Below are 24,318 nucleotides of genomic sequence, written 5' to 3' on the forward strand. Positions count from 1 at the left end.
GCAGGGCTGGTCCCAGCCTACAGCATTGGGTTGGGCTGAAATGCCTGGTACTCTTCCTGGGAGCCATCTGGGCTGGCTGGTTGGCAGCTAAAAGGAGATGCGATGCATTAGTTGAATGATACTCCCTAGACAAGTGTCTGTCTCACTTGCTTCAAACTCCAGGAGCAAGCCTCACACACAACTACTGGGCACAATGCCCCGAACAGCAAAAACACCCTTTACCTTGCCACAGAGCAAGCAGGGGGATGTCGATGCCCTGCCCCTGCAAGGGCAGGAAGGAGTTTGCTAGCAGCAGGTACCTGGATGATTATCCCTTTGCAGCAGATTAACTCCCAGCCAACGAATAGTCTCCCAGGTTTCTGTTGGGCCACACAGCTAAATTGTCACTGGGAACAATTCCCTTTTGCTAGAGACGTCAACAAATGAATGAGGGTGAAACGCAGCCCGTTTGCTACCGCTGAGATCTGCAATCAGCCCAACACAAGCGTCCTGGCTTTCTCAGCACGGCATTGAACAGACCCTGGCATAGTTGTTACCAGTGCCGGTTTGGCCCATGGACTGAACAGCTTGGAGTTTTCTGGGATGTTACTCCTTTCCTCTCCTCCTGTGCTGGCGACATGCCTGCCCGCTTCGAAAGCCCGCCGTGCTGCTGGGGATGCCAGGGACAACGGAGCAGGCCGAGACTGCCGAGGGAGAGAGACTGCACTCCTGTGCGCTGCAGCAAGGAGACCAAACCGAGGGGATGCTGTCCTTGCCCTCGAGGAAGGGCAGGGATCAGAACTGGCTCGCAGCAAGCTTGCAGCCTGGCCTAACAAGCCATCTCTGGGCTGCGTCCAGACCTGGGGCGTCGCTCTCTGGGTGTCACTGAAGCCCACCCTAGAGCAGAGCTGGAAGGGATCTCCAGAGGGCATCTAATTCAGCCCCTCCAAGCCGTCCCACTCCAATCCACTGTCTACAACTCCACAGTCAACCCTGTTACACAACTTAACCTGCCACAGGGAAAGCAGGGGGACCACAGCGGCCAATGTCCTGTTGCTGCAAAGTTGGTAAAAGTCCACTCAAGAGATCCCAGGCAGAGGCCATGCCCCCCGCTAGAGAGGAAGGCAACCCCCTCCCGATCTGTACCAACCTGCCCAGCGGGGAGACTTCCTTCCTGACACCAAACGTGGTGATCAGTCAGATCCTGGGGGAATCCAGCTTGGGAAACCACCCCTAGGACCCAGCGGTCGCTGGAAGGGATTTGAGTGGCCAGAAGCAGAGTAAAGAGAGAGGCCTCTCCAATGAACCAGGCGGTAATGCACTGTTGGGCAGGGACGGGCAGTGGATGGATATACCCCTGGCATGACCAGCTGGAGTGCACGGGGCAGGGGCTGGTTGATCTGTCCTTCGGAGAGCACTGCCTGGGGCACAGGAACTCGTTCTCTCGAGTCTCCGGCATCTCCCAGCTTAGTGCCTCTGCAGCTCCATGCACTTGGCTCTTGCACACTCGTGTTCTTTTCCACACCCACTCACTTGCTCACTGTCTTTCTCTTACACACACGTCCATGGTGCAAGCCTGTCCATTGTTTTGGGCTTCCCATGCCAGCAGTGCATGGCATTAGGTCCTGTTCTTGGCTGCACCCCGCTTCTAAAAGGACGCCCACGAGGCCTGAGGATGAAGAAAATCTCTCTTTAACTTTATGCATCTGCAGAAACCACAGGCCAGATTTGGTCTGTGCCCTTCAGATTTACACCTGGGCTGAGCTGGGCCCGAGGGGGTGTATTAAATATGGGGGCAGCGCGCAGGGAAGGGCAGTGGGGCACGTCACAGCTGGCATAACTGGAGGAGGGTCAAGCCTTGGCAGAGCTGGGAGCAAGGCTTGGTAAAGGACTGAGTCATGGGCACCACGTCATGCATCCAGCAGGGAGAAAAGCAAACAAACTCCCTTTCTCCGTTTGCCCATCCAGGTCCCACATGCCAGGAGCTGAGCTTTCCTGTGGAGCAAATCCGCTCCAGTTTTCCAATTGGAGGGGGTTTTGTTCTGGTTTTTTTTTTGGTGTTTTCTAGGTAGTGCGACAAACATGTGCTTTGAAATCCCCACAGCAGACGCGCGGCCATGGAAAGTCACTGTTTATGGAAGGAAAAGGCCTTTCCTAGGTTTAGCTAACAGGGTCTCTGCTGCTTGGCGAGGGTGATATATGACCCAGCTCCAGCAGCTGGTAACTGGGGGCTGGACGGTGACGCTCAGCAGGACGAATTTTTCCGTCTCCTGTTGTCCCTGTGAGGTTTCAAAGTCCTGCGCTCCCCGTAGCAGACTCCTCCGCCATTTGGGGCAGTTCTGGGCGATAGTCTCCCACCGGTTGATGCCGAGGTTGCATTTTTTTCAAGTCGGCCTTGAGGACGTCCTGTGTCAGAGAATCACAGAAAATGAGGGCTGGAAGGGACCTCGGGAGGTTGCATCTAGTCCGACCCCCTGCTCCAACTACCAGCCCCACCTACATCATCCCAGCCAAGGCTTTGTCTGCTTGGTCTTGTAAACCTCCAAGGATGGAGATTTTACAGCCTTTCTGGGTAACCTTTTCTAGTGCTTTGCTATCCTCCTAGTGAGACAGCTCTTCCTAAAAACTAACCCCAACTTCCCTTGCTGCAAGTTGAGGTGTCCTCAAGGCCAGGCTCCTCTTAATGGAGGGAGCCTCCTCTAGCCCGTTCACATCAGCACCTGGGGAGGAGCAGAGCCAGGGCTTGCCGTAGACACACGGGCCACATTGCCCACCACCGCGCACAAGGTGCTCGATGGCAGACTGGCCTGGTTTTCCCTACAACTTCCTCACTGCTGTGCTGGAGCCCGGGGTGCGAGAGGACGAGCATCCTCGCTTTCGCTGGCCCACGGGGCGACATGCTCTTTCCCTTCCATGGGCAGGTGGGAGCCCCCAGCACTGCCAGGGCTTCTCCAAGCTGGAGGCCCTGCTCTGCACATCGCGGGCACCGTTGCTGTCCCCAGCACTCCTCTCCAGGTGATTTCAGTGGTCGGTCTCCCTGGCTGCCCTGAGCGCGGGGTTTTGCAGCTGAGTCTGGGAGACTAGCATGCAGAAGTGCCCAGCTGCAGGGTGCGAGACCTGGGATCTAGTCTTGCTTTTGTTGCATCTTCCTTGGGTGACCTTGGGCAAGCCCCCTCCTGTCTTTGTCGCTGCATGTCCCCCAGGACGTGGAGCGGAGCGCTGTGATGCTCCCCTGCAGCCCAGGGCTCCTCTCCGGCTGTAGGGGCGAACCCTGGGTGCACCCTCCCCTGCCCTGCGTGGAAGAGGGGGGCTTTCGATCTCCATGGTGCTGCCTTCCCATGGACCTTGTGGAGGCCTCAGTCCTTGAGGGCAGGTCCACGGCAGGGTTTCCACGTGGGGCTTTCCAGAGCACTTGCTCTTCCCGAGGGTTTTACTGTAGAGCAGGGACCTGTTGCTTTTACTAACCGAGCACCTGGCGCTGTCTGGGTGGGAGGGATTGAAGGGATAGGGAGAGTTGGAAAATGCTCCCCCTGCCACATCTGGCTCTCGTGACTGCTGCACTTGCCCATCTGAGGAGCCATGTCATGCTCCAGAGCCACCGGTCCTGGGAGCCTGTCCCAAGCCCTCCGGGGTCTGGCCCATTCCCAAAGCTCCCAGGCTACCCGAGCCCTGCATCGACTCATGCTGGAGCTCCCAGGGCTTTCTGGTTCCTGGTGGGTCTACCCTAGGATCCTGCCAAGCACATGGCCTGGGGCTATCAGCATCTCCAGCCCCAGGGCACAGCTTCTGGGTGGTCTGCATTTCCATTTCCACGGTGCCTGGGCTTTTTGGGGCTTTGATTGCCTTCCTATTCGTGGCATGATCTGAGCCCCAGCTTTGCCAGGAAGTTTCAAGTTTGGAGCTAGGAAGAGAGGAGGTATTTTTCAAATCCATCTTGCACGTGCAGAGAGCGAGGAGAGGAGCGAGGCAGCTTCGGTGCTCCCTCCACCTCAGGCTGGAAGTGGAGAGCTTGGGGCCGTGCACAGGAGGCTGCCAAGTGCTAGGCAGGATCTTCAGCTGATGCTCGGTTCCCACTAGTTTTCCTGGGCCAAGGGGCTGCATATCCACGCTGGGCACTGAAGATTTGCTTCTGCTTCTAAAAATTGTGCGTCAACCCACCAGCCAAAGAGGTGATGGGACAATTGCAGAATAGACGCGGATGCTAGGATACAGCTTTAATTCCAAACACCGAGGCCAGGGCATGCATTGCAATGATTTGTGCTGCTTTGCTAGGAAGGGAGCAAAGAGTTGGGGATACGTGCTGCGCAGGCTGGGAGAACTGCAGAAGACAAGGGTTTGATGGGGGCAAAAGGTGTCAGTGGACCCAAGCCAGTGATTCTTGGGTTTGACCCAGTCATTGCCGTTCATTTGTCGTGCGTCTTTGCCAAAGCTGATCTTTGACTTGGCCTCAGTTTCTGCATCTGCAAAAAAGGATCTGCACCTTTGTTTTACTCTGAACATACGACTTGGTTTGCTCTTCCGTGCAGACAACTTCGCCGAGCAGACGAGCGGCGTTCATGTTTTTCTTGTTGGCCGTCATTCAGAAGTGAAACCCAAAGCAGCGAAAAACCATCGGCAGCAGCATTTCAATCCTTGTTGGGGATTAACCCCCCAACTATCTTGGATTATCCTAGCCTTGCTTACTGCTCCTCCCTCATAAAGGGGCTTCAGGGGACAGCTAACTCCTTGTGCAGTGCTTAGGACGTCCTAAGCATTAAACTGCTACTAGAGGGCTTGACAGAAGTGTAGTAAACGGTATTCTGCAAAACTAAAGAGTTATCTGATCTCTGAGTTGGTCTTATTCACGGAATAAAAGTTACTTTTTTATTCCATGAAGCTGGGCCCTTAATTATTGTTGTTTGTTTTAGAAGTAACCAAATGTCTCTCCTCCAAAAGAAATAAAAAAGGCAACACACCCCAGTGTTACAAAACCTTGTATTAATCATCTCCCTTCACTTTCAATAGAACGTTGATATGAAATATAGCCATGACTCCTAGTTAAATGGGAGGAAATGAGTAATAAATACATTGTAGCAAGTTTAAATCACAAGGGTGTCTCACTGGTAACAACATTTGAAAACTGTACACTTGCAAAGAACAGCATCTCCAAACATTAGTATTTCTTTATATCAGGAAGCTTTTACATGTAACAAACATGCTATTTCCATATATGACAAATTTAAAAAATATGCATTGCTTGGCAACATTGACTAGGCAAAAATATTTCTTTGTGCACTAAGTTTGTACAGAAAAAACAAAACAAAAAACCCGGGACTAAACGCATGCATGTACAATAAGGGGCTGCCTTTGATGGCATGCAACAAAGGAAAGTTCAAAGCTTTTGAAAGTAAGCTTACAATATGCATAAATACATCGGGGTTATATATTATTAAGGGAGGAAGTATTCTGTTTAACATTATTAACATTCCTGTTTTCTTCCTATTCCTCCCAGAGGAATACACATTCACCTTTAAGTAAAGATAAAGGAATACAAAAAATAAAACTCACTTTGCAAACTCTGATGACTTGTATAAAATCAACTTTAGTGTTTTCATAGCTGTGTGCAAATTATACTTCTGCAGGATCTACTTTTCATCAGGCACATTCAGAAAGCCTAACATGGGTCATGTCTCTGCACCCCGGGAGAGAGAAACGTGACGACGGGCATCTTTTTCTTCTTTTTTTTTGAAGTGCTGACTAAGCATCGAGCTCTGGCTCCCACTCCTTGGCTCTCCCCCCGTGCGGACCGAGGGCCGCGCACCCGCCGTTGGGTGGCTCCTAGATCACAGTATTGTTTCTGCCTTCGGGCTGCAGCTGTCTGGGGAGAAAGCCCCCAACTTCTATGTTTCGAGGGGGAAAAAGAAAAAAAAGAGAGGGGGTGCCCAGCGCAAGGACCTGCGAAGAGGGCTCCGCTCACTTCGACCGTGAGCGTGATTCCCAGAAGGGCGAGCTCACGACGCCTCAAAAGAAAAGCGGGTTTTCCTCAGCGTCGGGAGCGCTCATCCCTTTCCCGGGAAGGTGGGAGGGAAAGTGCAGCTGTAGCCCTAATTTGGGATGAGCAGAAGGCTGCATCCGAGCTGCAGAAATGAGCCGCGTTTGACAACAGGGTGGTTCCCAGCGTCCCAGCTAGCGGCGCTCGTCCGCCTCGACCCGGTTCGCCCCCCCTTGCAACCAAACACTGCATCCCGGCCCCGGTTCAGCAAAGACGTGTTGAACTTTAAGCACCTGCTTGGGTCCTGTTGGAGTCAATCAGCAGGGGTGGGCAAAATGCGGCCCGCGGGCCGGATGCGGCCCGCCAGCCCATTCTATCCGGCCCGCGGGGATCCTAAAAAATTTAGAGAATTAATATTTATTTGCCCCTGGCTGCCTGTCATGTGGCCCTCAATGGCTTGCCAAAACTCGGGATGCAGCCCTCCCCCCAAAATAATTGCCCGCCCCTGAGTCAACGGACCTGAAACACGTGCTTAAAGCCTGGGTTTCCGCCAGGCTCGGCGGGGCTGAAGCACTTTGGTGCACGAGGGTCTCTGCCAGGTGTGTTGTGAAGGGCTTTGGGCTCGTCCCAGCAAGACGAGCCCGGGGTTGGCCCAGTTAAACCCCAGCAGGACGAGCCCGGGGGTGGCCCGGCTGAGCCCCACCTGTGCGGTCAAAGGAGGTTCATTCCTGCAGCGCGGGCACTGCCAAGGACACTTGAACATACGGACTTGGTTCGCTCTTCCGTGCAGACAACTTCGCCGAGCAGACGAGCGGCGTTCGTGTTTTTCCTGTCGGCCGTCATTCAGAAGTGAAACCCAAAGCAGTGAAAAACCATCGGCAGCAGCGTTTCATTCCTTGTACGTCTCAGCCTGTTGCGTGTGCATGCGTGCGCGCGTGTGTGTGTCTGCCCCTACCGTTAATAACCGTAAGAAACCGCTCAGGATAAAAGCACCAATAAAACGTCATACATTGATAATAGTGTAGCAAACTACTGTCTCTGGAAGAGCTTGCAGAGATGCCAAGTACACACTGCTTTAGTTAGAACAAGAAGAACATTTCTATGTAGTGAAATAGTTGTTGCTCTGAGATCTGAAGTCATTCGATACTTGCTTATTATAAAACAGTTGCATTTGGGGTAAATGGGTAAATACAAAAAAGAAAGGCACTGCCGCTTTATTACTAAATATTTGACTTCACAGCCTTATTCATGCAACTGTTTTTTTTTTTATAAATAAATTTATTATACTTTAGGATTTGTTTGGTTTTTTTTGGTTTTTTTTTTTTAATTAAGCTCTAAACCTGCACTCAATACAGGCTGCAAAACAGAGCTGGGAAGGACTTCCAAAATTTAACTGAAGCCACTTTTTTTTTTTTTTTAATTAAAACAAGAAACAGCAAAACACAACTAAGTAGTTCTTTAACCTATACACTGTCAATGGAAAATAAGCTTAAAAAAAAAAAAGAATTATGTGGTTGTTAATAACAGACATTATCATGGTTACCAGCCATAGCAAGTTAATAAGTAATATATCCAAAATAATATATCTAATAATCAGATAACCTCTGTTTCTAGACTCAGCAAAGGAATAAATAGAATTTCAGATTTGTAAATACTTTTTGAGTCTTCCTTTCAAAAGATTCAGGCTAAAGTGATTGTGTTCACAACTTGCTTTCGGAAGCTGCGTTTTGTATAGCTACGAGTGCTCAAGGTACAACTCCGATTGGAAACCTTTCTCTTCCGCTATAATGTATAACACTGCATGCAGTTCATCATCCTTTTCATTCACTTTGTCTCCAGCTCCTCATCACACGTTCCCAAGTCCCTGGGTATCATCATCCTGGCTTTACCCTCCTCTACGTCACACTACACCTTCTGGACCCCGGAAAACCAAATGTCAACTTTACGTAGATCAACATGAAAAATTGCATTTTGGCACTTTTAGCTTTTATAAAACTACTTAAAAATGCTGCCTCTAGACTGGATTGACTAATCCTACGGTAGAGACAAGAGAACATCTCTTTCATAGTTAGAGTTAAGCCCTTATCCTCCCCCACCCCCACCTTTTAAACTAGTCACATGTATTGGCACTAAGAAAAAACTTGCTTCTCTGACCGATCCTGTAGCTACCTGCAGAGAACATCCAACCCGGAGCAACGTGAACAGACAGACCTAATGTTGGAAGTATTGCTAATACACTCCCCTAGCCACGGTACGCACTTACACCACTCTTCTTTATATGATAAAGAACTGGTATGTGAGCCACATCACGTTCTCACTTACAGTCATGTAAGACCCAGAGATGTCCACTGAAGCCAGCGGAGATACAGTGGGATGAACCTGGTGTAAGGAAAATCAGGTTCAGGCCCCTCTGTGTCTCAGGAAGTCAAGGGGCTTCAAAATAACCGTGTGTAACATGCTCTCACGGACACTGGAGTAACCCCCCTGCATTCAAGGGCAGCGCTGTGGATACTCGCTGGCGTGGGCAAAACCCAACTGCGGCCCCGGATCTCAGCTGAAACCCTGGCTTGAGCAACGTTGCACCCAATCCACCTATCTAAGGAACCAAGGCCCAACTTTTGGTTATTCAAAGCAAACCTGACGCAGCTGCAGGTCTGGGATGACAGCAGCGTAATACTGCACATGCCCCCTGCCGTCTCAAACTCAACCCCACCCCGTGTCAACCTCCCTTCACTTACATGCAACGTCCAGTCCAGTCTGCTTTTTATCCCGTGACCTCCTGCTTGCCCACTGTTTGTCGAGACGGAGAAAAAGGGAGTGCTCCAGCATTAACACGCTCCCTATTTATACAGCAAGCTGCAGTTCAGCACTGCTTAGATTTTGCTGCCGGGGTTTTCGCGCCTGGCCCCCTCCTGCTATACCGCCTGCCAGAAAAGGCACAGTCCCCTATCAGATGCAATTTCGCTGATACGCGGTAGTCGGTTCTCGACATGATTCGGTGGGTCAGCCCGGGGCAGGGAGGCAGATCGGTAAAACCCACGAGGCAGCACTAGAAAAGAAAAGACATGGAAACTGCTCCAACCCCTTCTCCTCGCCTAATCGCACATGGCCCTGCCCACTCGACAACATCCCCCCTTCTCTTCGCCGGGGTTAAGCTCCCACCCAGCAGTAAAACTCGAGGCCTGCCCCAGGCCGCCCGCACTCCCTAGAAGCAAAACTCTGCTGCGAGTTAAAATGCAAACCTGCTGCTAAGTAACAAAAGTTAAAATGACACATCCTTGTACAACAGGAACGTGAGACAAAAGGCTGGCCTGACGTCGTTGCACACTTATGTACCCTTGATCTGCCTTTATGTAAACAGTGCACAAATTGACATTTAGTTTGATTTGCTGAAAGGAAGCTTAGTTTTGGTTTTTCTCTCTTTCTTCCCCCCCAGCACTTTTTCGATCCCACTGCAGCTCGCGTTGATGTCTGAGCGCCAGTGAAATAGAGGAGATGGGAACTAGGAACAGTTTTGGTTTACACTGGGGGATTGATTTTTTTGGTCACACCTGTGTGATAGTTGTTAAACGTTTCCTCGTTCAGAAACAGGGTTTGCTTCTGGTGCTCTCCCGTCCTCCGGACCGGAGACGAATACCTCCCTTCCCAGCACCTCAGCTTGCCGCTTAGATTTTCCTTACGTGGGTTTTTCCTTTTTCTTTTTTTCTGTTTTTCCCCTTCTTCTAGCATGGATGTAATAAATGACAAAACCAAATTCCAATTCTAACAACATGTTCACAAAGACAATCTACACATCCACAAAATTAAACCGGGAGAGGGAGACAGAGAGAGAGGGAGAGAGAAAAAGATGCGAAAGGTCGTTGAGGATCCTGTGCAAGTCTGGAGACTCTTGCTACTGGACCCGCAGCAGTCGTTCTCGCAGCCAGCGCTGTTACCGTCACGCCTTCGTCTTCTATATGGTAGAGGTTCTGTCGACGCCATCTGAAAACAGCAACGCACAATGAGGACCGGCCATACTTCACTTCAAGTGCTGTTGCATGAGAGCTAGCAAGCTGGGCAATGGTACACCTATGCAGAAGAAACATAGGCTTGTGCCAAAGCCCTGCGTTTGGAGGTTGGGGAAAGGCATGTTGGGTTCCTCGGTGGCTGGGTTTGACCCACTTACCCTTGGACTTGCTGTGTCTTGCGTGCCAGGCGTCAGGGCACCTATGCCCGCTCATGACTTGAGTGTACAAACTGCATATGAACTAGTGATCTATGCTCAGGACTCAAATGCATCCTGAAGGGAAAGTGCATGGCACTGCTGCCCCAGAACCGAGGAAGTCAGCATGGCAATGAGAAGCGCTGGCTGTTCCCTGATCCCTCCCTTGCTCCTGGAAGGAAGTAACCTCCTGGTTTATTGCCTGTTCCTGATTATCCAGTTCCTACCTCCCTGGATAGGATGGGGTGCAGACCATGCGTGGGCTTATGCATAAGGCAACGGGGATCTGTTCTTGCCCCTTGCTTTTTACAAAGGAACATAATAAGTGAGCCCATCTGGCCCTGTATTAACACCCTGAGTTTAGGGGCAGGAGCTGCAGATCCTTATTATCATAGAAAATGAGGGTTGGATGGGACCTCAGGAGGTCACATCTAGTCCAACCCCCTGCTCAAAGCAGGACCAGCCCCAGCTCCATCATCCCAGCCAAGATGATCCTTGGAGGCCTTGTTTCCTGCATGCTTTGGTCTGAGTAAGACGGCAGGAAGAAGCCTTTTTCTGTGAACGTTTGGAGCATGGGGTCCCAGCCAGGGAAGCAGTAACGTTTTCACATGTTCTGAGCTTTATTTTCCTTTTAAACTGCAACAGGATGGGGGAGGATAGCGAAATAGTTAAAAAATAGATGTCAGGCGCTTCACAGAGGGAAGTTGCATGCAATGCATGTGAAGCCCAGCTCTGTGAAAAGGGAAGTGCTCTTGACTGAGGTTCATGTTAGTGGGAGCAGAGGATACTCCCTTGATGCTTAGCCAGAGCTAAGGAGGCTGGGAGTAACCCCTCCTCCCCAATTAATATCTGGCCATCTCTTTTTTAAAGACCTCCCAACTAGCCTGGAAATCATAGCTGGAAGGGCCCTCCAGAGGTCATCTTGTCCAACCCCCTGCCTGCCGCAGGATCATCCCTATCCAAACCATCCTATACACATCCATGGTCTGACCTCTCAGCAAAACAGCACAGTCAATCCTGACATGACACAAGACATGACACCGAATCGGCCACAGGTAAAGCAGGAAGACCACAGTGGCCAACGTCCTGCTGCTGCAAAGGTTGTTCAAAATACGTCCGAGGGATATCAGGAAGAGGACCATGCCCCCTGCTACAGAGGAAGGCAAAAACCCCAGTCTGTACCAAACTAACCACAGGCTAAATTCCTTCCTGACCCCAAATGTGAGCCTTGAGGACCTGGTGGGACAAATGGAGACACCTAAAAGACCCGATGTTTCTGCAAGGCCAGAGTGAGCTGAGGTGTGTGGGTGTTTAGGGCCTACTCCCCCCGGGGATGACAAATGCACGCCTATGGTTTCCCCATGCCCAGCTCTCAACCAAAGGGGAGTCAAGGGGATGACACTGAAAAGCTTTTGGGGACTACGAACAAAGTGTGTGTGCACGTGTGCGTGTGTGTACCAGATGCTAGTTATGGGATAAATGCATTTAGGGTGCAAGCTTTTTTATCAGAATCGCTGCCTTTTAAGGCATGCGTGGAGAGGGGTTTCTCCGTCGTCATCTGGGGGCAGGCCCACGAAAGTGCTCAGCTGCAGTCTGTGAAAGTGCAGCATCGGGCCCTTTCAAGGGTCTGAATTGGGGATACAACCATTGTACACCCGGCCCTATCTGGGGCACCGGGGGAGAGCCAAAGATGGGCATGGACCAAAACTCCCGGTCCAAATTCCCTTTGCCTGAAAACGGAGGCTGCATACAGGCCAAAGTGAACGGCTGGCTTTTCTCTGGCATGGGCTGAATCAAACACCTTCAGATCTCTGGGAATCCCTCACCCTTAGGCTGTGGGAAGTTTAGGTCCAGGTTACAGCTTTGCTCCTTGGCCCTCCCTACAGAAACCCCCGGGCTGGCTGCATTTCCAGCTGCACGGGCAGATGAAGCCTGACGAGCAGAACTGCTTCGCTACCCACCGGGAGGGCGAGAGACAGCCACGCACAGGCTGCAAACCCCCTCTAGACCGAGTGAGAAGCAGCTCCTGAAAGACCCTACCGGAATAGCATGCACCATCAGAGACGGCAAGCTCTCCCCTTCCCACCTCAGCCCAGTGCAACCCCGTATAATGCATCCTATTTAGTCCACAAATGAGACTGAGGAAATACCGAAGAGGCCTGCTGTAATGATACGACTTGCAAGATACACAGAAGCAGATGGTGTCAAGACACAGTCCGTTTTGTTAAAGAACTGGAGCGACGCAGAAGGGCAGCAGCCCCGCATACCACACTGCACCACATTACTGACTTTGGCAATGGCCACGTAAGCTATTACTAATGCAAGGCTCCAACAGAGCGCTCCCTGTTACGGTACTCAAATAATCACGGCCCTCGCCTCGTACTTAGGCTTCGATTCATCCATTTGGAATTTGAAGACTAAGAACAAACAGGTTTGTTCAGGTCTTTTTTTTTTTTAAAGAGGTCTTTTTAAAAAAATAAAAAGGTATTTATAGCACCAGTCGATTGAGGGAGGCTGGGGGTAGGCTGTGTGGAAGGGAAAAAAAAAGAAATCCCAACCCAAAGGAACACAACCCTGCAGAGAAATGGCTTGGCTAGATCTGATAATGACAGTGGCTCAGGATATGCTCAATGGAGAACACAGACCTCACTGAAGGCGTCCACTTTAATGGCCTTTAATTGCTCTCAAGCTGTCTCCGGTGTTTTATCAGGGATGGGAAGCATGCTTGAGAGCTGTCGAACTGGTGTAGGCAAACCCATGGATGCTGGATGCAGTGCTCCCATGCATCCACTCCTGACATCTGACTCCTAAGATCTTCCTTCAATGGGAAAACAGATGAGGGTTGTCCCGTAGGGTACCCAGAGACCACGGCAATGGGTGTTTTAGAAAGGCACAGGGTAAAGTAACCCTAATTACACTCAGAGGAGGAGGACAGCCCAAGGGATCAGACCCTAGCCAAAGACTCAGATGCACCTTCAAATCCTTGTCCTACCACTGACGCCTGTGTGCAGGTCAGGCCATGGAAAGGCACGCTGCTTGAAGCACTCCACATGCCTCAGAAGTGCTCCAAACACTTAAAAAATGGCTGGACCGCTGTAGCAGTCTTCTCCAGTCTCCTTCAGCCACATGGACGACGGCTGTATCAGAAACCCTTGCAGAGGTGATATAGGGCCTGGGCAAATGTAATGTTGATAGCCGTGTAACTGGCATCCCAGTGAGCCTCAAGCCAGGGTGACTGCAACCAGTCTGGTGGCGAGTTATCCCTGAAAGGATCGGGTAAAACTGTACCAGCGGAAATCCCACTGGTTTGGGTGTTGTCTGTCCTCATCCATCCTGGCGTAGCCACCTGATAAAGGCAAGTGGGCTATTACCTGCTTCCTGGCCTCCCCCAAAAGCAAGGGTCTGTATGAGACATCAAATGTGAGCGCTACCCTGGGAGAGCAGCGAGGGTGTTTGCTCCTGATCTGTTTGCACTGGTGCAAGGCCGATGTGGATGACACCGGGGTATGTGTTTGTCTGTTTGTGTCCGAATGAAACTGCAGAATCCTCAGGGCTGGGGCAGGGACTCCGTGGCCAACAGCGCGGCGAGGCACGGGGAAGACAACGGGTGCACTTACCACCTAGGGCATGCTCGGTCATACTCAGGCACAAGGACTCCAGCCTGTTGTTGATGTCAGGTTCTGTCACTGGCACCTGGAACTCTGCAAAGGGAATGGGACACGGGGTTATCCTGGGGTCCACAGGGCAGGGGGTTGTCCTGGGGTCCATGGGGCAGGGGGTTGTCCTGGGGTCCATAGGATGGGGGGTTATCCTGGGGTCCACAGGGTTATCCTGGGGTCCACGGGGTAGGGGGTTATCCTGGAGTCCATGGGACGAGGGGTTATCTTGGGGTCCATGGGGCAGGGGGTTATACTGGGGTCCATGAGACAAGAGGTTATTTTGGGGTCCACAGGGTTATTCTGGGGTCTGTGGGGTAGGGGGTTCATAGGTTCATACATGTAGGGTCGGAAGGGACGTAAGTAGATCATCAGGTCTGACCCCCTGCCCTGGGCAGGAGAGAAAACTGGGCTCATGTGACCCCAGCTAGGCAAACGTCCAGCCTCCTCTTAAAGACCCCCAGGGCAGGAGCCAGCACCACTTCCCTTGCAAGTTGGTTCCAGATCCTAGCCGCCCTGACAGTGAACTAGCGCCTCCTGATGTCCAGCCTGAACCTACTCTCAAATAACTTTTGGCCGTTATTCCTTGTTACTCTGGGAGGTGCTCAGGGGAACAGGATCTCTCCCATTCCCCACTGGTCCCCCTTGGTAAGTTTGTAGATGGTCACCAGGTCCCCCCTCAGCCTTCTCTTGTGGAGGCTGAACTGGTGCAGGTCCCTCAGCCTCTCCTCGTAGGGCCTGTCCTGCTGACCTGATCATGCAGGTGCCCCTCCTCTGGTCCCTCTCCATATTGGCCACATCCCTCCTGAAGTGCGGCGCCCAGAACTGGACACAGTACCCCAACTGGGGCCTGACCAGTGTCGCATAGAGGGGGAGGATCACCTCCTTGGACCTGCTCGTGATGCATCTGTGGATGTGTGACAAGGTGCAGTTAGCCTTACTGACTGCATCCTCGCATTGGCGGCCCATGTTCATCTTGGAATCGATAATGACTCCAAGATCCCTTTCTGCCTCTGCACTGGTGAGAAGGGAGCTCCCCAGCCTGTCGGTCTGCTGCTGGTTCTTCCTCCCCAGGTACAGCACCCTGCACTTGTCAGTGTTGAATCCCAGCCTTTTCCCATTTGCCCACCCCTGTAACCTGTCCAGGTCCAGCTGTATCCTGTCCCTCCCTTCTAGCGTGTCCACCTTGCCCCAAATCTTGGTGTCGCCAGTGAATTTAAACAGGGTGCTTTGCACCTCTTGTCCAAGTCTTTAATAAAGAAATTGAGCAGTGCAGGCCCGAGGACTGAGCCCTGGGGGACCCACTGCCCTCCAGGTCAAAAATGACCCATCCACCACCACTCTCTGAGTGCGGCCCCTCAGTCAATTTGCGACCCATCTGACTGTGTAGGCATCGACACCACAGTCACCTAGCTTTTTAACGAGAATGGGGTGGGAGACAGTGTCGAAGGCCTTCCTGAAGTCCAGAAAGGCTACATCCACGGTGACACCTGCGTCCATGATTTTGTGACCTGTTCGTAGAAGGCCACCAGGTTGGTCTGACAGGACCTGCCCCTAATGAACCCATGCTGGTTGTCCCTAAGCATCATCCCCCCTGCCGGTCCTTCCCAGATGTGCTCCTGAATAATCCTCTTAAACAGTTTCCCCAGGATCAAAGTAAGACTAATGGGCCTATAGTTGCCCGGGCCTATAGTTGCCCCTTTTTTGACAGTGGGTATCCTGGGATCCAGGGGGCAGGGGGCTATGCTGTGATCCACAGGACAGGAGGTTATCTTGGGATCCATGGGACAGGGGGCTGTACTGGGGTCCATGGGACTGGGGCTATGCTGGGGTCCACAGGGCAGGGGGTTATCCTGGGGTTCATGGGACGGGGGGTTATCCTGGGGTCCCCATGCAAACCTGCTGACCAGGGCATCACTTGCCCTGCATCCCTCTGGCTACAACTTGTAAAGACCACAATGGACCTTCTATCCCCAAACACACGAAGGACGTTTGCGTGCCCATTGTGTGCAAACACATCAGCTTTCACACCGCACCCGCCCCCCACATACACCCGTTCATGTACACCATGTGAACTCTTGGCATTTGTATTTGCAGACACGTGCCCGGGGGCAGATTCTCCTTGATTCAGGCTCCATCTGAACTTTAAAGACAGCTGCCTGGGAGGAGCAGCAGCATTTCTATGCATCTCAGTGTTGAGAGAATCAGTTGATTTTGTGGCTCGTTATCGTCTCCCCAATCCTCACTAATCTCTCTCCACTTCACAGGTGTTAAGAGCCGCCTCTCCTTTTTACTGGTCTTGATGTTCCACTATTCAAACTCTCTTTTCTTCCGCTGTTTTGCTGTCTGTTAGCCATTCCTAGTAATGCCTCTCTCCTATTTCACAGCCCTGCTGACTATTTTCCCCTTTTAACTGAGAAGAATGCGCATTTCTCATTTTAACGGAGAAACACGTGGATTTTTCACTTTTGCAAAGAGCTCTCTGGAGGCTGGCAGAGTTGCAGCCTGCAATGGGCTGGGGGGAGCGGGAGTCAGGCAGGGATGCCATGTGCATGTGAGTGCTCACACATGCACATGGCTGCCAGGCAGCCTGGAGAGCAGCTCCCGCAGGTAAGTCTGGCGGGGGCAATGGGATTGAGGCCCCCATAGGGAGGGAGGGAGTTGAGCCTAACCTGGTCTGAAAAATACCATGGAGAAAGGGCTTTCAAAGGTCCATTAAAAAAAAAAAAGGACAGTAAAAGGTCTCTGTAATGCAGGTGCAGCTACCCGGAGAACGGATAGCAGGCAGAGCTGCCGGGGAACGGGGACATTTGCAGCTGGGAGTGGACGAATCTCTAGCAAGGGCAGGTCTGTCGACAGCTGAACAGAAATGCCCACGGGCACCGTGCTAGACCCACAGTTGTGGAAGACCAAGCTCCCCATGCTGGGTGGAAAGAGGGCACTGAGGCTCCACTTGGGCTCCCCATCCCTACAGTCTTGTGGGCTGATTATTTTCACTTTTAAGGAAACTCCACATCAGTAATTCTCCCCAAGAGAAGACAAATACTGGAGACTTGCATGAATATAACTTGCTGTCAGCTGGGGAGAGGTTATCTGGGGTTAAGGCACTGGACTCAGGAGAGCTGAGCTAATTTGCATGGGTTTCCTGTGCGACCTCGAACAAATCTCCACGGCCCAGATCCTCAGAAGCATGCAGGTGCCTGACGCTCTTTAAAATCTATCACCTACATGGAGGTGAGATGCCTGAATACCTTTGCAGGTCTGCCCCCCAGTCCCTCTCTGCGCCACCCTCACGAAGACTGTAATGCCACAGCTGTTCTCCCAGGCTTTGGCAATTCTGCCTGTTTGGGAATAAATGCTGTGGCAGGTCCTGCCTCTTCAGCTGTATGATTTATCCTGCCAGGCAACAGCACCCTCAAACCTACCATACTGTTTCAGGCCAGTGGGTTAATTGGCGCTGTCACTCACTAATTAGCTCTCCCGGGCCAATCCACAGCCCAGCATGGATGCAGCTACGCGGTTTCCAGATCAGCCCAGGCACTGTTGCTGGGCACAGGCTTGCCCTGTAGACATGTTCTTGCTATGTATCGGCATAACAGCCTGCACAGTTCAGCTTGGACTTGTGCAAAGAAGTGAGCACATTTAGGATGGTGTTTTCACTCTGCAATCAGGACGTGCAACTGCAGCAGGAGTAGGAGCCCCTATGTTAGCTTCAGTCTAGCTGGCTTGGGTACAACAGGGGCGCCGAAGACACAGCAGCCCAGCCTTTGGTACAGCCTCGCAACCCAAGGAAGTATCCAGGGGCCTTGGCTGCAGTCTGTCCGGCCTGGGCTGAAGTCCGTGCTGCTGCTGCCTCTCCACTGAGATGAGGACCCAAGTAGCTAGCTGAAATAACGTGGGCCTGCCGATGTGTGCCAAGATCACACCTCCGACCGCAGCACAGACATGTGACTACAACAACCCTGCAGAACAAATGTGTTCTCTGCCTGAATCCCAGACAGCCTCAAGGCCAGCCCGCCCCTCTTCAGACCTATTTTGGGCTAGGGTTCTTACGTCTGCCCTGGCGATTGCAGAATCAAAGTGGTTTTCATAAATTAACTTGAAAGTTGCATGTAGGGCACACTCTGAATCTCCTCCTTGCCAGGGACAAGAGGGCTGCAGAAGTTTTCCATACGCGTGACAGAAGTGAAACTAAAAATAAGCCCCTTTGCTGGTGTCATTTGAAACCCTGCAGGACAAAGCCCTGGAGAACTGACTGTGGGTGCCTTACAAGGATTTATTTTCCCCTTCTTCTGATGCATCTGGATGGTTGGAAATAAAAGGCAGGTAGGGACCCCGGCAGCTCTGATGTGAGCAAATTGGTGGAATAACCTACTGGTGCGTGTGGCCTGTGTTCCCTTCTATTTCCAGAGCGCCATTTAATCTGGACATAATGCATCTTACATGAAGAAGGCAACAGATTTTTCTTAAATGCCTCCTGGCCAGTACCTGACAGATGCTCGAGTCCAGGTAATGTTTGAGAGCATGGCACAAAAAAGATTTGGTGCTTGCTTTACACAGCATGCCAGTTCAGAGACAAACCCTGCCCTCAGATGTGCATGGGCTCAAGCTGTGTCAGGATCCCCATCAGAAGGGGAAAGAGGAGCAAAACACTCCCTGAAGTTCCCCTCTCAGAGGTGTCTGCAAAACCGGTTCAGATAAGGAGCTGAGATTCCCTTTCTAGTGAGCTGGGTCAAAGCCTCCATGGGAAAGGGAAGGAGGCTGCTTGTTCCCAGCTTGTCGGGGTACAAGGAGCTCTGCTCTCACCCCGTGCGGTACCTTTGTTCCAGGTTAGGAGATGCAAAAACTGAGTGTCTCTAGCATTGCATGAATATGGTTAGAAGTCGGCAGCCTGGCTCTCAGTATTTCTCCTGTGCTGCTAGCACGCAGAGGCCAGGACCGGGTCATAACTCGGGCTACTGTGCTAATTTTGCCTGTGATTCATCTCAACATAGGGCCGCCCTAGGTCACCAACTCCAGTCCCCTGCTACTGCAGGCAGCCAGCTCATGCAGTCCCCTCCATAAACTAATCAAGCTCCTTCTTTAAATCAATGTGGTTTCCTGCCCCCGTCACTCCAGCTGGACAGCAGCTCGGTCCTCTGCTGAGCCTGCTCTGGGACGATGGGCAACTGCTCAGCTGACACCATAAGTCTAATCCTTTCCTCTGTCCACATATTGTTCTGGGGATTAATTCATCAGTGTTCATAAAGAGACCCTTGGAGTGAAGTCAGCGTGGTGCAAGAGGTTATTGTGATGACTAATGCTCTTGGTGACTCTATGCATATTTTTGGCAATGCTACTTTTCAGCCCCCCTGGAGTCTGCATCGATTGCAGACTAATGTGAAAGAAGAGCCCTCTTTATTATTATTATATTTAATATTTACCACGATTGGTCTTCCTGCTGGGCTTTGGCCCATGCACAAGAGCAGACACAGTCCCTGCAATGTGGGATTAGATTTTCATTTTCAACCGGACCATCTCAACAGGGCAGACACAATATACAGCAACAGGCCAGATGAAACAAGGGTGTGAGCTCCTGAATGGGATTGGTTTCTTTGGTCAGCGACCCTTGGAAACTTGCTAACAACTGGATGCTGGTAGAGGGGTTGAATTAAAAGAAGCATGGAGCAATACAAAAAAACCCTGCAGAAACCAAGAAGGATTTTCCTCTGGAGGAAGGTTCAGGAGGTCATTCAGAAAACCCAAGAGAATGGCAGGATGTTCTTCCACATGGGAGGCTATTTAAAGCGTGCAAGGAGGCTATTTAAAGTGTGCGAGGAAACCAGTACAAAACCCCAATGTGGTGAACTTCTGCCTCACTAAGGCAGTCAAAAAGCCCAAATCTGAATCGATTCAATCTTTGCAAGTTAATTTAAGCTGCATAGATTGAACCCATAAGCAAGTGAGCAGACATTCACTTTTGATTCCAGAAATGCAGCCACGTGCCTGCAGTGGCTCAGGCCAGGAGGTGGGGGGCGCTAGAGCATGCCTCCCTGTTCGACTGGAGCAGACAGCTTGGGCAAAGGCTAGCCCGCCCACCCACCCTATAAGGTACAGGGGGAACTGCGAGGGAGATGCAAAGCATCCTGGGATGCTGAGGGGCTGTGAGTTAACTTGAGTCTAGAGGGGATTTGGGACAGAAATGCCATAAACTGATTTAATCTAAATCAATTCAGCCTGATACTACACGCATGCAGGTTTCTCTTAAACCAGTTTGGGCCATTTGGAAACCAGGTTATGTGCACTGAATTTCTGCTGAGTTACAGATCTGAACCAGTTTCGATCACTTCTATCAGTTTATGTGTCACTTCTGTCCCTAGTCCATCGGTTTTCCAAAGAATTCTCCCCAAATACATGAAGTCACCTCATTGCAGCTCGGGATTTTCCAGTCCATGTAAAAGCAAAAAAGGTGATCCAAGAGCGACGACGTTCCCCGTGTAACATAAAGCCTCTCTGAAGGAAGCTATGTGAGGCGCTAGCGCAGTCAGTCTGTTATATATAGGGCCCAAATCCCTCCAGTGATGTCTCTGGTTTAATCAATCCGGTAATCTGACTAGCGTCAAAAATATCTTGGTCAGATTGCAACAGACTCGGAGCTTGCATAGTCTGGCTTGCAGCCAGCCCACCACGGTTCGTGCTTGCAATGCGGTTTAAAAAAAGAAAGCCTTCTATAAGCGCCCAAGAATGTATTGTGACAGTTGAGGCTAGGCACTCTCGGGCAGGCTTCGCTACTGCAGCTATCCGAATATACTGTACTCGCGTACGTCAAGGGTATGAATAAGCAAAAGACCGATGGCTTCTTCCTACCTGGCTGCTGAAACATCAGCATGGTCTGCGGGGAGGTGTGGACAGGCAGGGAGCGGGTCCTTTGCACTGAGCTATGGGTCCGGCTGGGCATGCTGTTGCTCCCCCCAGGGTTTGCAAACCACAGGTTCTACGGGAGAGAGACAGACAAACCAATGCTTCAAGGGAAGGCCATGCTGGGCTGCATGCGTTGGAAACCTTAGGGTTTACTAGTGCTTTTGTGGCTGCTCCCCACATCCTCCTACTCCCCCAGTGCAGGGCTTTCTCGGCAAGCATCATATTTATACAAGCTCTCTGCCTCCGACGCTCCCTAAAGCCTGGCGTGTCCTTCTCTCTCGCTCCCAGCTCTCCTTGTCCCTTTTCAGTACCCCTCTACACGGAGGAGAGCAAAAACAGGAAATGCCTGCAGACTGTTCTCACTGGCTTGGCTTTTTTTTTTTTTTCCCCCTTCATAAAAGAGATCCAGACAAGTTAGTCAGATGAGGGAAATCAGGAGAAATGCTTCCAGTCTAACCTTCACCGAGAGAGGGAGAATGAGGCTTTCTCCTGAGCCGAGCAAGAGGAAGCCTCTGCAACGGTTTGAGGGTCCGGTGCTGTAAAACCCTGAGCATCCCTAGCTCCAGGGGAGGCTGGAAACTCTGCACCATAGGTGCAGGTCCCCCCGAGTCCTTCTTGCAGCACCCACAAAGTATTCACCCCTCCACCCCCGAAAGCGAACGGCGGCCCCACTGCACCCGGGGCCAGGGCAGACGGACAGAAACCAACCTGTCTCCCTTGCTTGAGGAGCGTGGGGTTGGTGGCGGCGCTGCGCTGGGCAGCGCCGAGGAGCCCCGTGGGGCCGAGCAGCCCCAGGCGGGTGGTGGGGAGGTTGCGGGACGGGATCTGGAACTGTCGCGGGTTTCGCCTGCCCAGGCCTGCACCGACAGATCCGGCTGTGGGTAAGGAGTTCGACTGGCCAAAGCCGCGGCTGCAGAGACAGAAAAACACGGGTCTGAAAATCCAGCCTCTTGGCCCCGTTTAAAAACGCTGCTGGCAGCTACGTGCGTTAACTAAGACGCTGCCCATCCCCGCCACGAGAAGGCCTGCGAGATGCTGCTTACAACGCCGATGCACCTCTGGTTTAGTTAGCCGAGACGGTGCAACTCTACCCTGCCTCCGGGCTGCTTCTCCCAGCGCGCCTTACCACGGACCGCCACAAGAGGGAACGCATCGGCTTTCCCGGGGCTCGCAGGGCCGGCTCCGCTCTGAGCCCCGTTACACTTCTGTCTGCTCCCCCCAGCAAGGTTAAATCCCGCCTGCCTGACTCGGGCAAGTCAAGCGGAGGCGGCGGGACACGCGCTGGAGGCAAGCCAAGCCAAACCCGGAGGAACCCAGACGCTGAGCTCGGGGAAGGGGCCGGCTGCTGGGGGCTCCCCGGGGATTTTGGTCTGCTCTATGGCACCTCCACGTACCCTGGAAAGAGGGCCCACATGCCTGGCCAGCCAGCCCCTAAGCCCCCCACAACTTTCCAAAGACATCCTTGCTGCTCTTGCCTAGTGCCAATGGAAGAGGCTGGGTCTCAAGCCCATCCTCAGACTTATCTGCTTTTACTCCAGCTCTTCCTCCCCTTATGATCCTCGACTGAGGATGTGTGCCCTGCCCACAGAGGGAGGACTGTCCCTGGCTTCCCAGCTGCTCTCTGTTTCTCTTCCTCTATGGGTCATCTAGGGCTTTTATTGCTCCCAGCGTGCTGCTTCAGGTCTGCCTGTGCGGCTCATTTAAAATTGACCCGTTGGGAAGCTGAACGAAATGCTAACGAATGAAGGTGCCATCTGTGTAGGGTGAGATACAGGCACGACACCCTGGATCCAGTCCTGGGGGTGGGGGGTCCGAGGTGGGGGCTCATCAGTCTCCAGGGCTGTAGATCCATAAGGCACCATCATTTGCATGATCTGAGTTCAGAGCCAAGCCCTTAACCCTCCCTGCCCGTAGTGGGAGCACGGGCCTAGGACTTGCTGCTGCTTTCTGAATCAACGTGCAGGAGGGTGAGGTGCCACGTCCGAGAGAGCCCACCAAGGAGGGGGCTTCCTTTCTATTGACTCGTGCTTGCAGAGGTGGAGGATGCTGTGAAGTGGACACTGCACCTCAGCATGAGGAAGGGGGGGAGATGCCTGTGCAATAGGTGCATCATAAAAACACCTGCCCTATTGCTGATGTTTCTTGGTTGGCAGTTATGAAACAGCCTGCCTTTTTTTATTTTTTACCCCATTTCCACGAGCCCCTGACACTTGTGTGGTGCCTCGCGGGGAACAGCCGCGTGCAGAAGAGTACCGCACAGCCCGTCGGCACGGCTTTCACTGAGCTGCACCACCTGGCTGCTGGCTTTGCCCTGTTTTTCCATGCCATCCTATGAGATGCAAGCAAAGAGCAGTCCTGCTGTCACACCCTGATTTATTCCGTTCAGTTTAGAGCCTGCCAAATTAGGGGAGCAATCTGGAGACTTTTTGTTCCTCTTTGGTGCAGTCCTTCTCACCCAGGTCACTGCCGGCCTCGATGTGTCGACACATCTTCCTTTTAGCCCTCATCCCCTCTGCTTGCATATGCTAGGGTCAACAAGTGTCAGGAGATAACAGGACTGGGGTTTTCAACCTTATTTCCTTTGCAGACCCCTTTGGAAATTTCGAATGGAGGTGCGGACACCTTTGAACTGCAAGCTTGGGTATTCATACTTTTAATTGGTCATAGTCATCTTTTGTGGATCCCCGAGACATAGTCTGTGGACCACAGGTTGAAAGGCACTGGACTAGGGGATCCCAACCAGTATAAATCGACCAGTCATGGAGTACAACAGAGTTTCTATAATCCCATCCAAATAGTGGTCTGGCTGCTCAGCCCATGCGGCTGTGCCACAGACTGCAGCTTCCACCCGACTGCCCAAGCAGGGTCCATACGGTCCAGCCATGCTCCTGATGGAGCTCAGCAAACGCACAATATCATCCAGGGCAGAGAAGTCGTCCCTGTATGATTTTGCAAAACTTGCCACCTGGGCTTTGTGCGGGTGCTTTGTCCAGCAGCGTTTCCCTCTGATGCATCCCTTTCTGCAAGGGGTGCAAGAGGAGCTGCCAGGCTGCAGTTTTGCATAGCGGAGATGCAAGTGTCCATCTTCAAGCGCTATCTGGAGCCCATTCCCAGACTTCCTGGTCTAACGAGCCTCTCTGCACCATGTCTGGGTGGCTCGTGTCTTCTCCTTCACTCAGTGTGTTTTTTCAGGGGAGTGTCTGCCCGTGACCAGACTTGCACAATTGGTGGGGGAGCAGGCAAGCGGATGAAAACCAAATGGCCAAGTGGCACCGGAGGTAAGAGCAGTGGGGGCTGAGGGCAGGGAGGAGAGATTTGCCTCAGGTGTGTTTGAAATCTTGTCCCCGGAGAGCAAAGCGGACACACAGAGGGGTCCCTGTTCTCACGCCAAAGCAAGCGTGGTAGCAGGGACAGCTCATCGGCGAGATGCTCCCCTGGGAAGCAAGAGCTTTGGGTTTGACTCCCAACTCCGCCCAGATTCCCTGGATGACCTTGGGTAAGTCACTTAACCTCCCCACCTGTAAAATGGGCACAGCGGACCTGCCTTTTCCCCAGCCCCTCTGCCTGGTCCACCTCCAGTCGGCAGGACCGGCGGGGAGTGCAGGCTCTAC

At 52.1% G+C, this 24,318-nt stretch overlaps 1 protein-coding gene across 2 annotated transcripts in view; it reads right to left on the minus strand.

The window, feature by feature from the left end:
* Window positions 1–4,939: 4,939 nt before the first annotated feature.
* Window positions 4,940–24,318, minus strand: part of SAMD4A (sterile alpha motif domain containing 4A) — a 171,190-nt gene continuing 151,811 nt past the window's right edge. For both annotated transcript variants that reach the window (XM_006269683.4, XM_006269684.4), the window contains 4 exons: window positions 21,416–21,617; window positions 20,654–20,780; window positions 13,769–13,852; window positions 4,940–9,931 (listed from right to left, as the gene is read on the minus strand). In XM_006269683.4, the coding sequence (XP_006269745.1) occupies window positions 9,903–9,931; window positions 13,769–13,852; window positions 20,654–20,780; window positions 21,416–21,617 (442 nt within the window). In that variant the 3' untranslated portion in view covers window positions 4,940–9,902. The remainder of the gene's footprint in view (window positions 9,932–13,768; window positions 13,853–20,653; window positions 20,781–21,415; window positions 21,618–24,318) is intronic.

This window comes from Alligator mississippiensis, chromosome 2 (assembly GCF_030867095.1).
Source record: "Alligator mississippiensis isolate rAllMis1 chromosome 2, rAllMis1, whole genome shotgun sequence".
NCBI classification, from domain to species: Eukaryota; Metazoa; Chordata; order Crocodylia; family Alligatoridae; genus Alligator; species Alligator mississippiensis.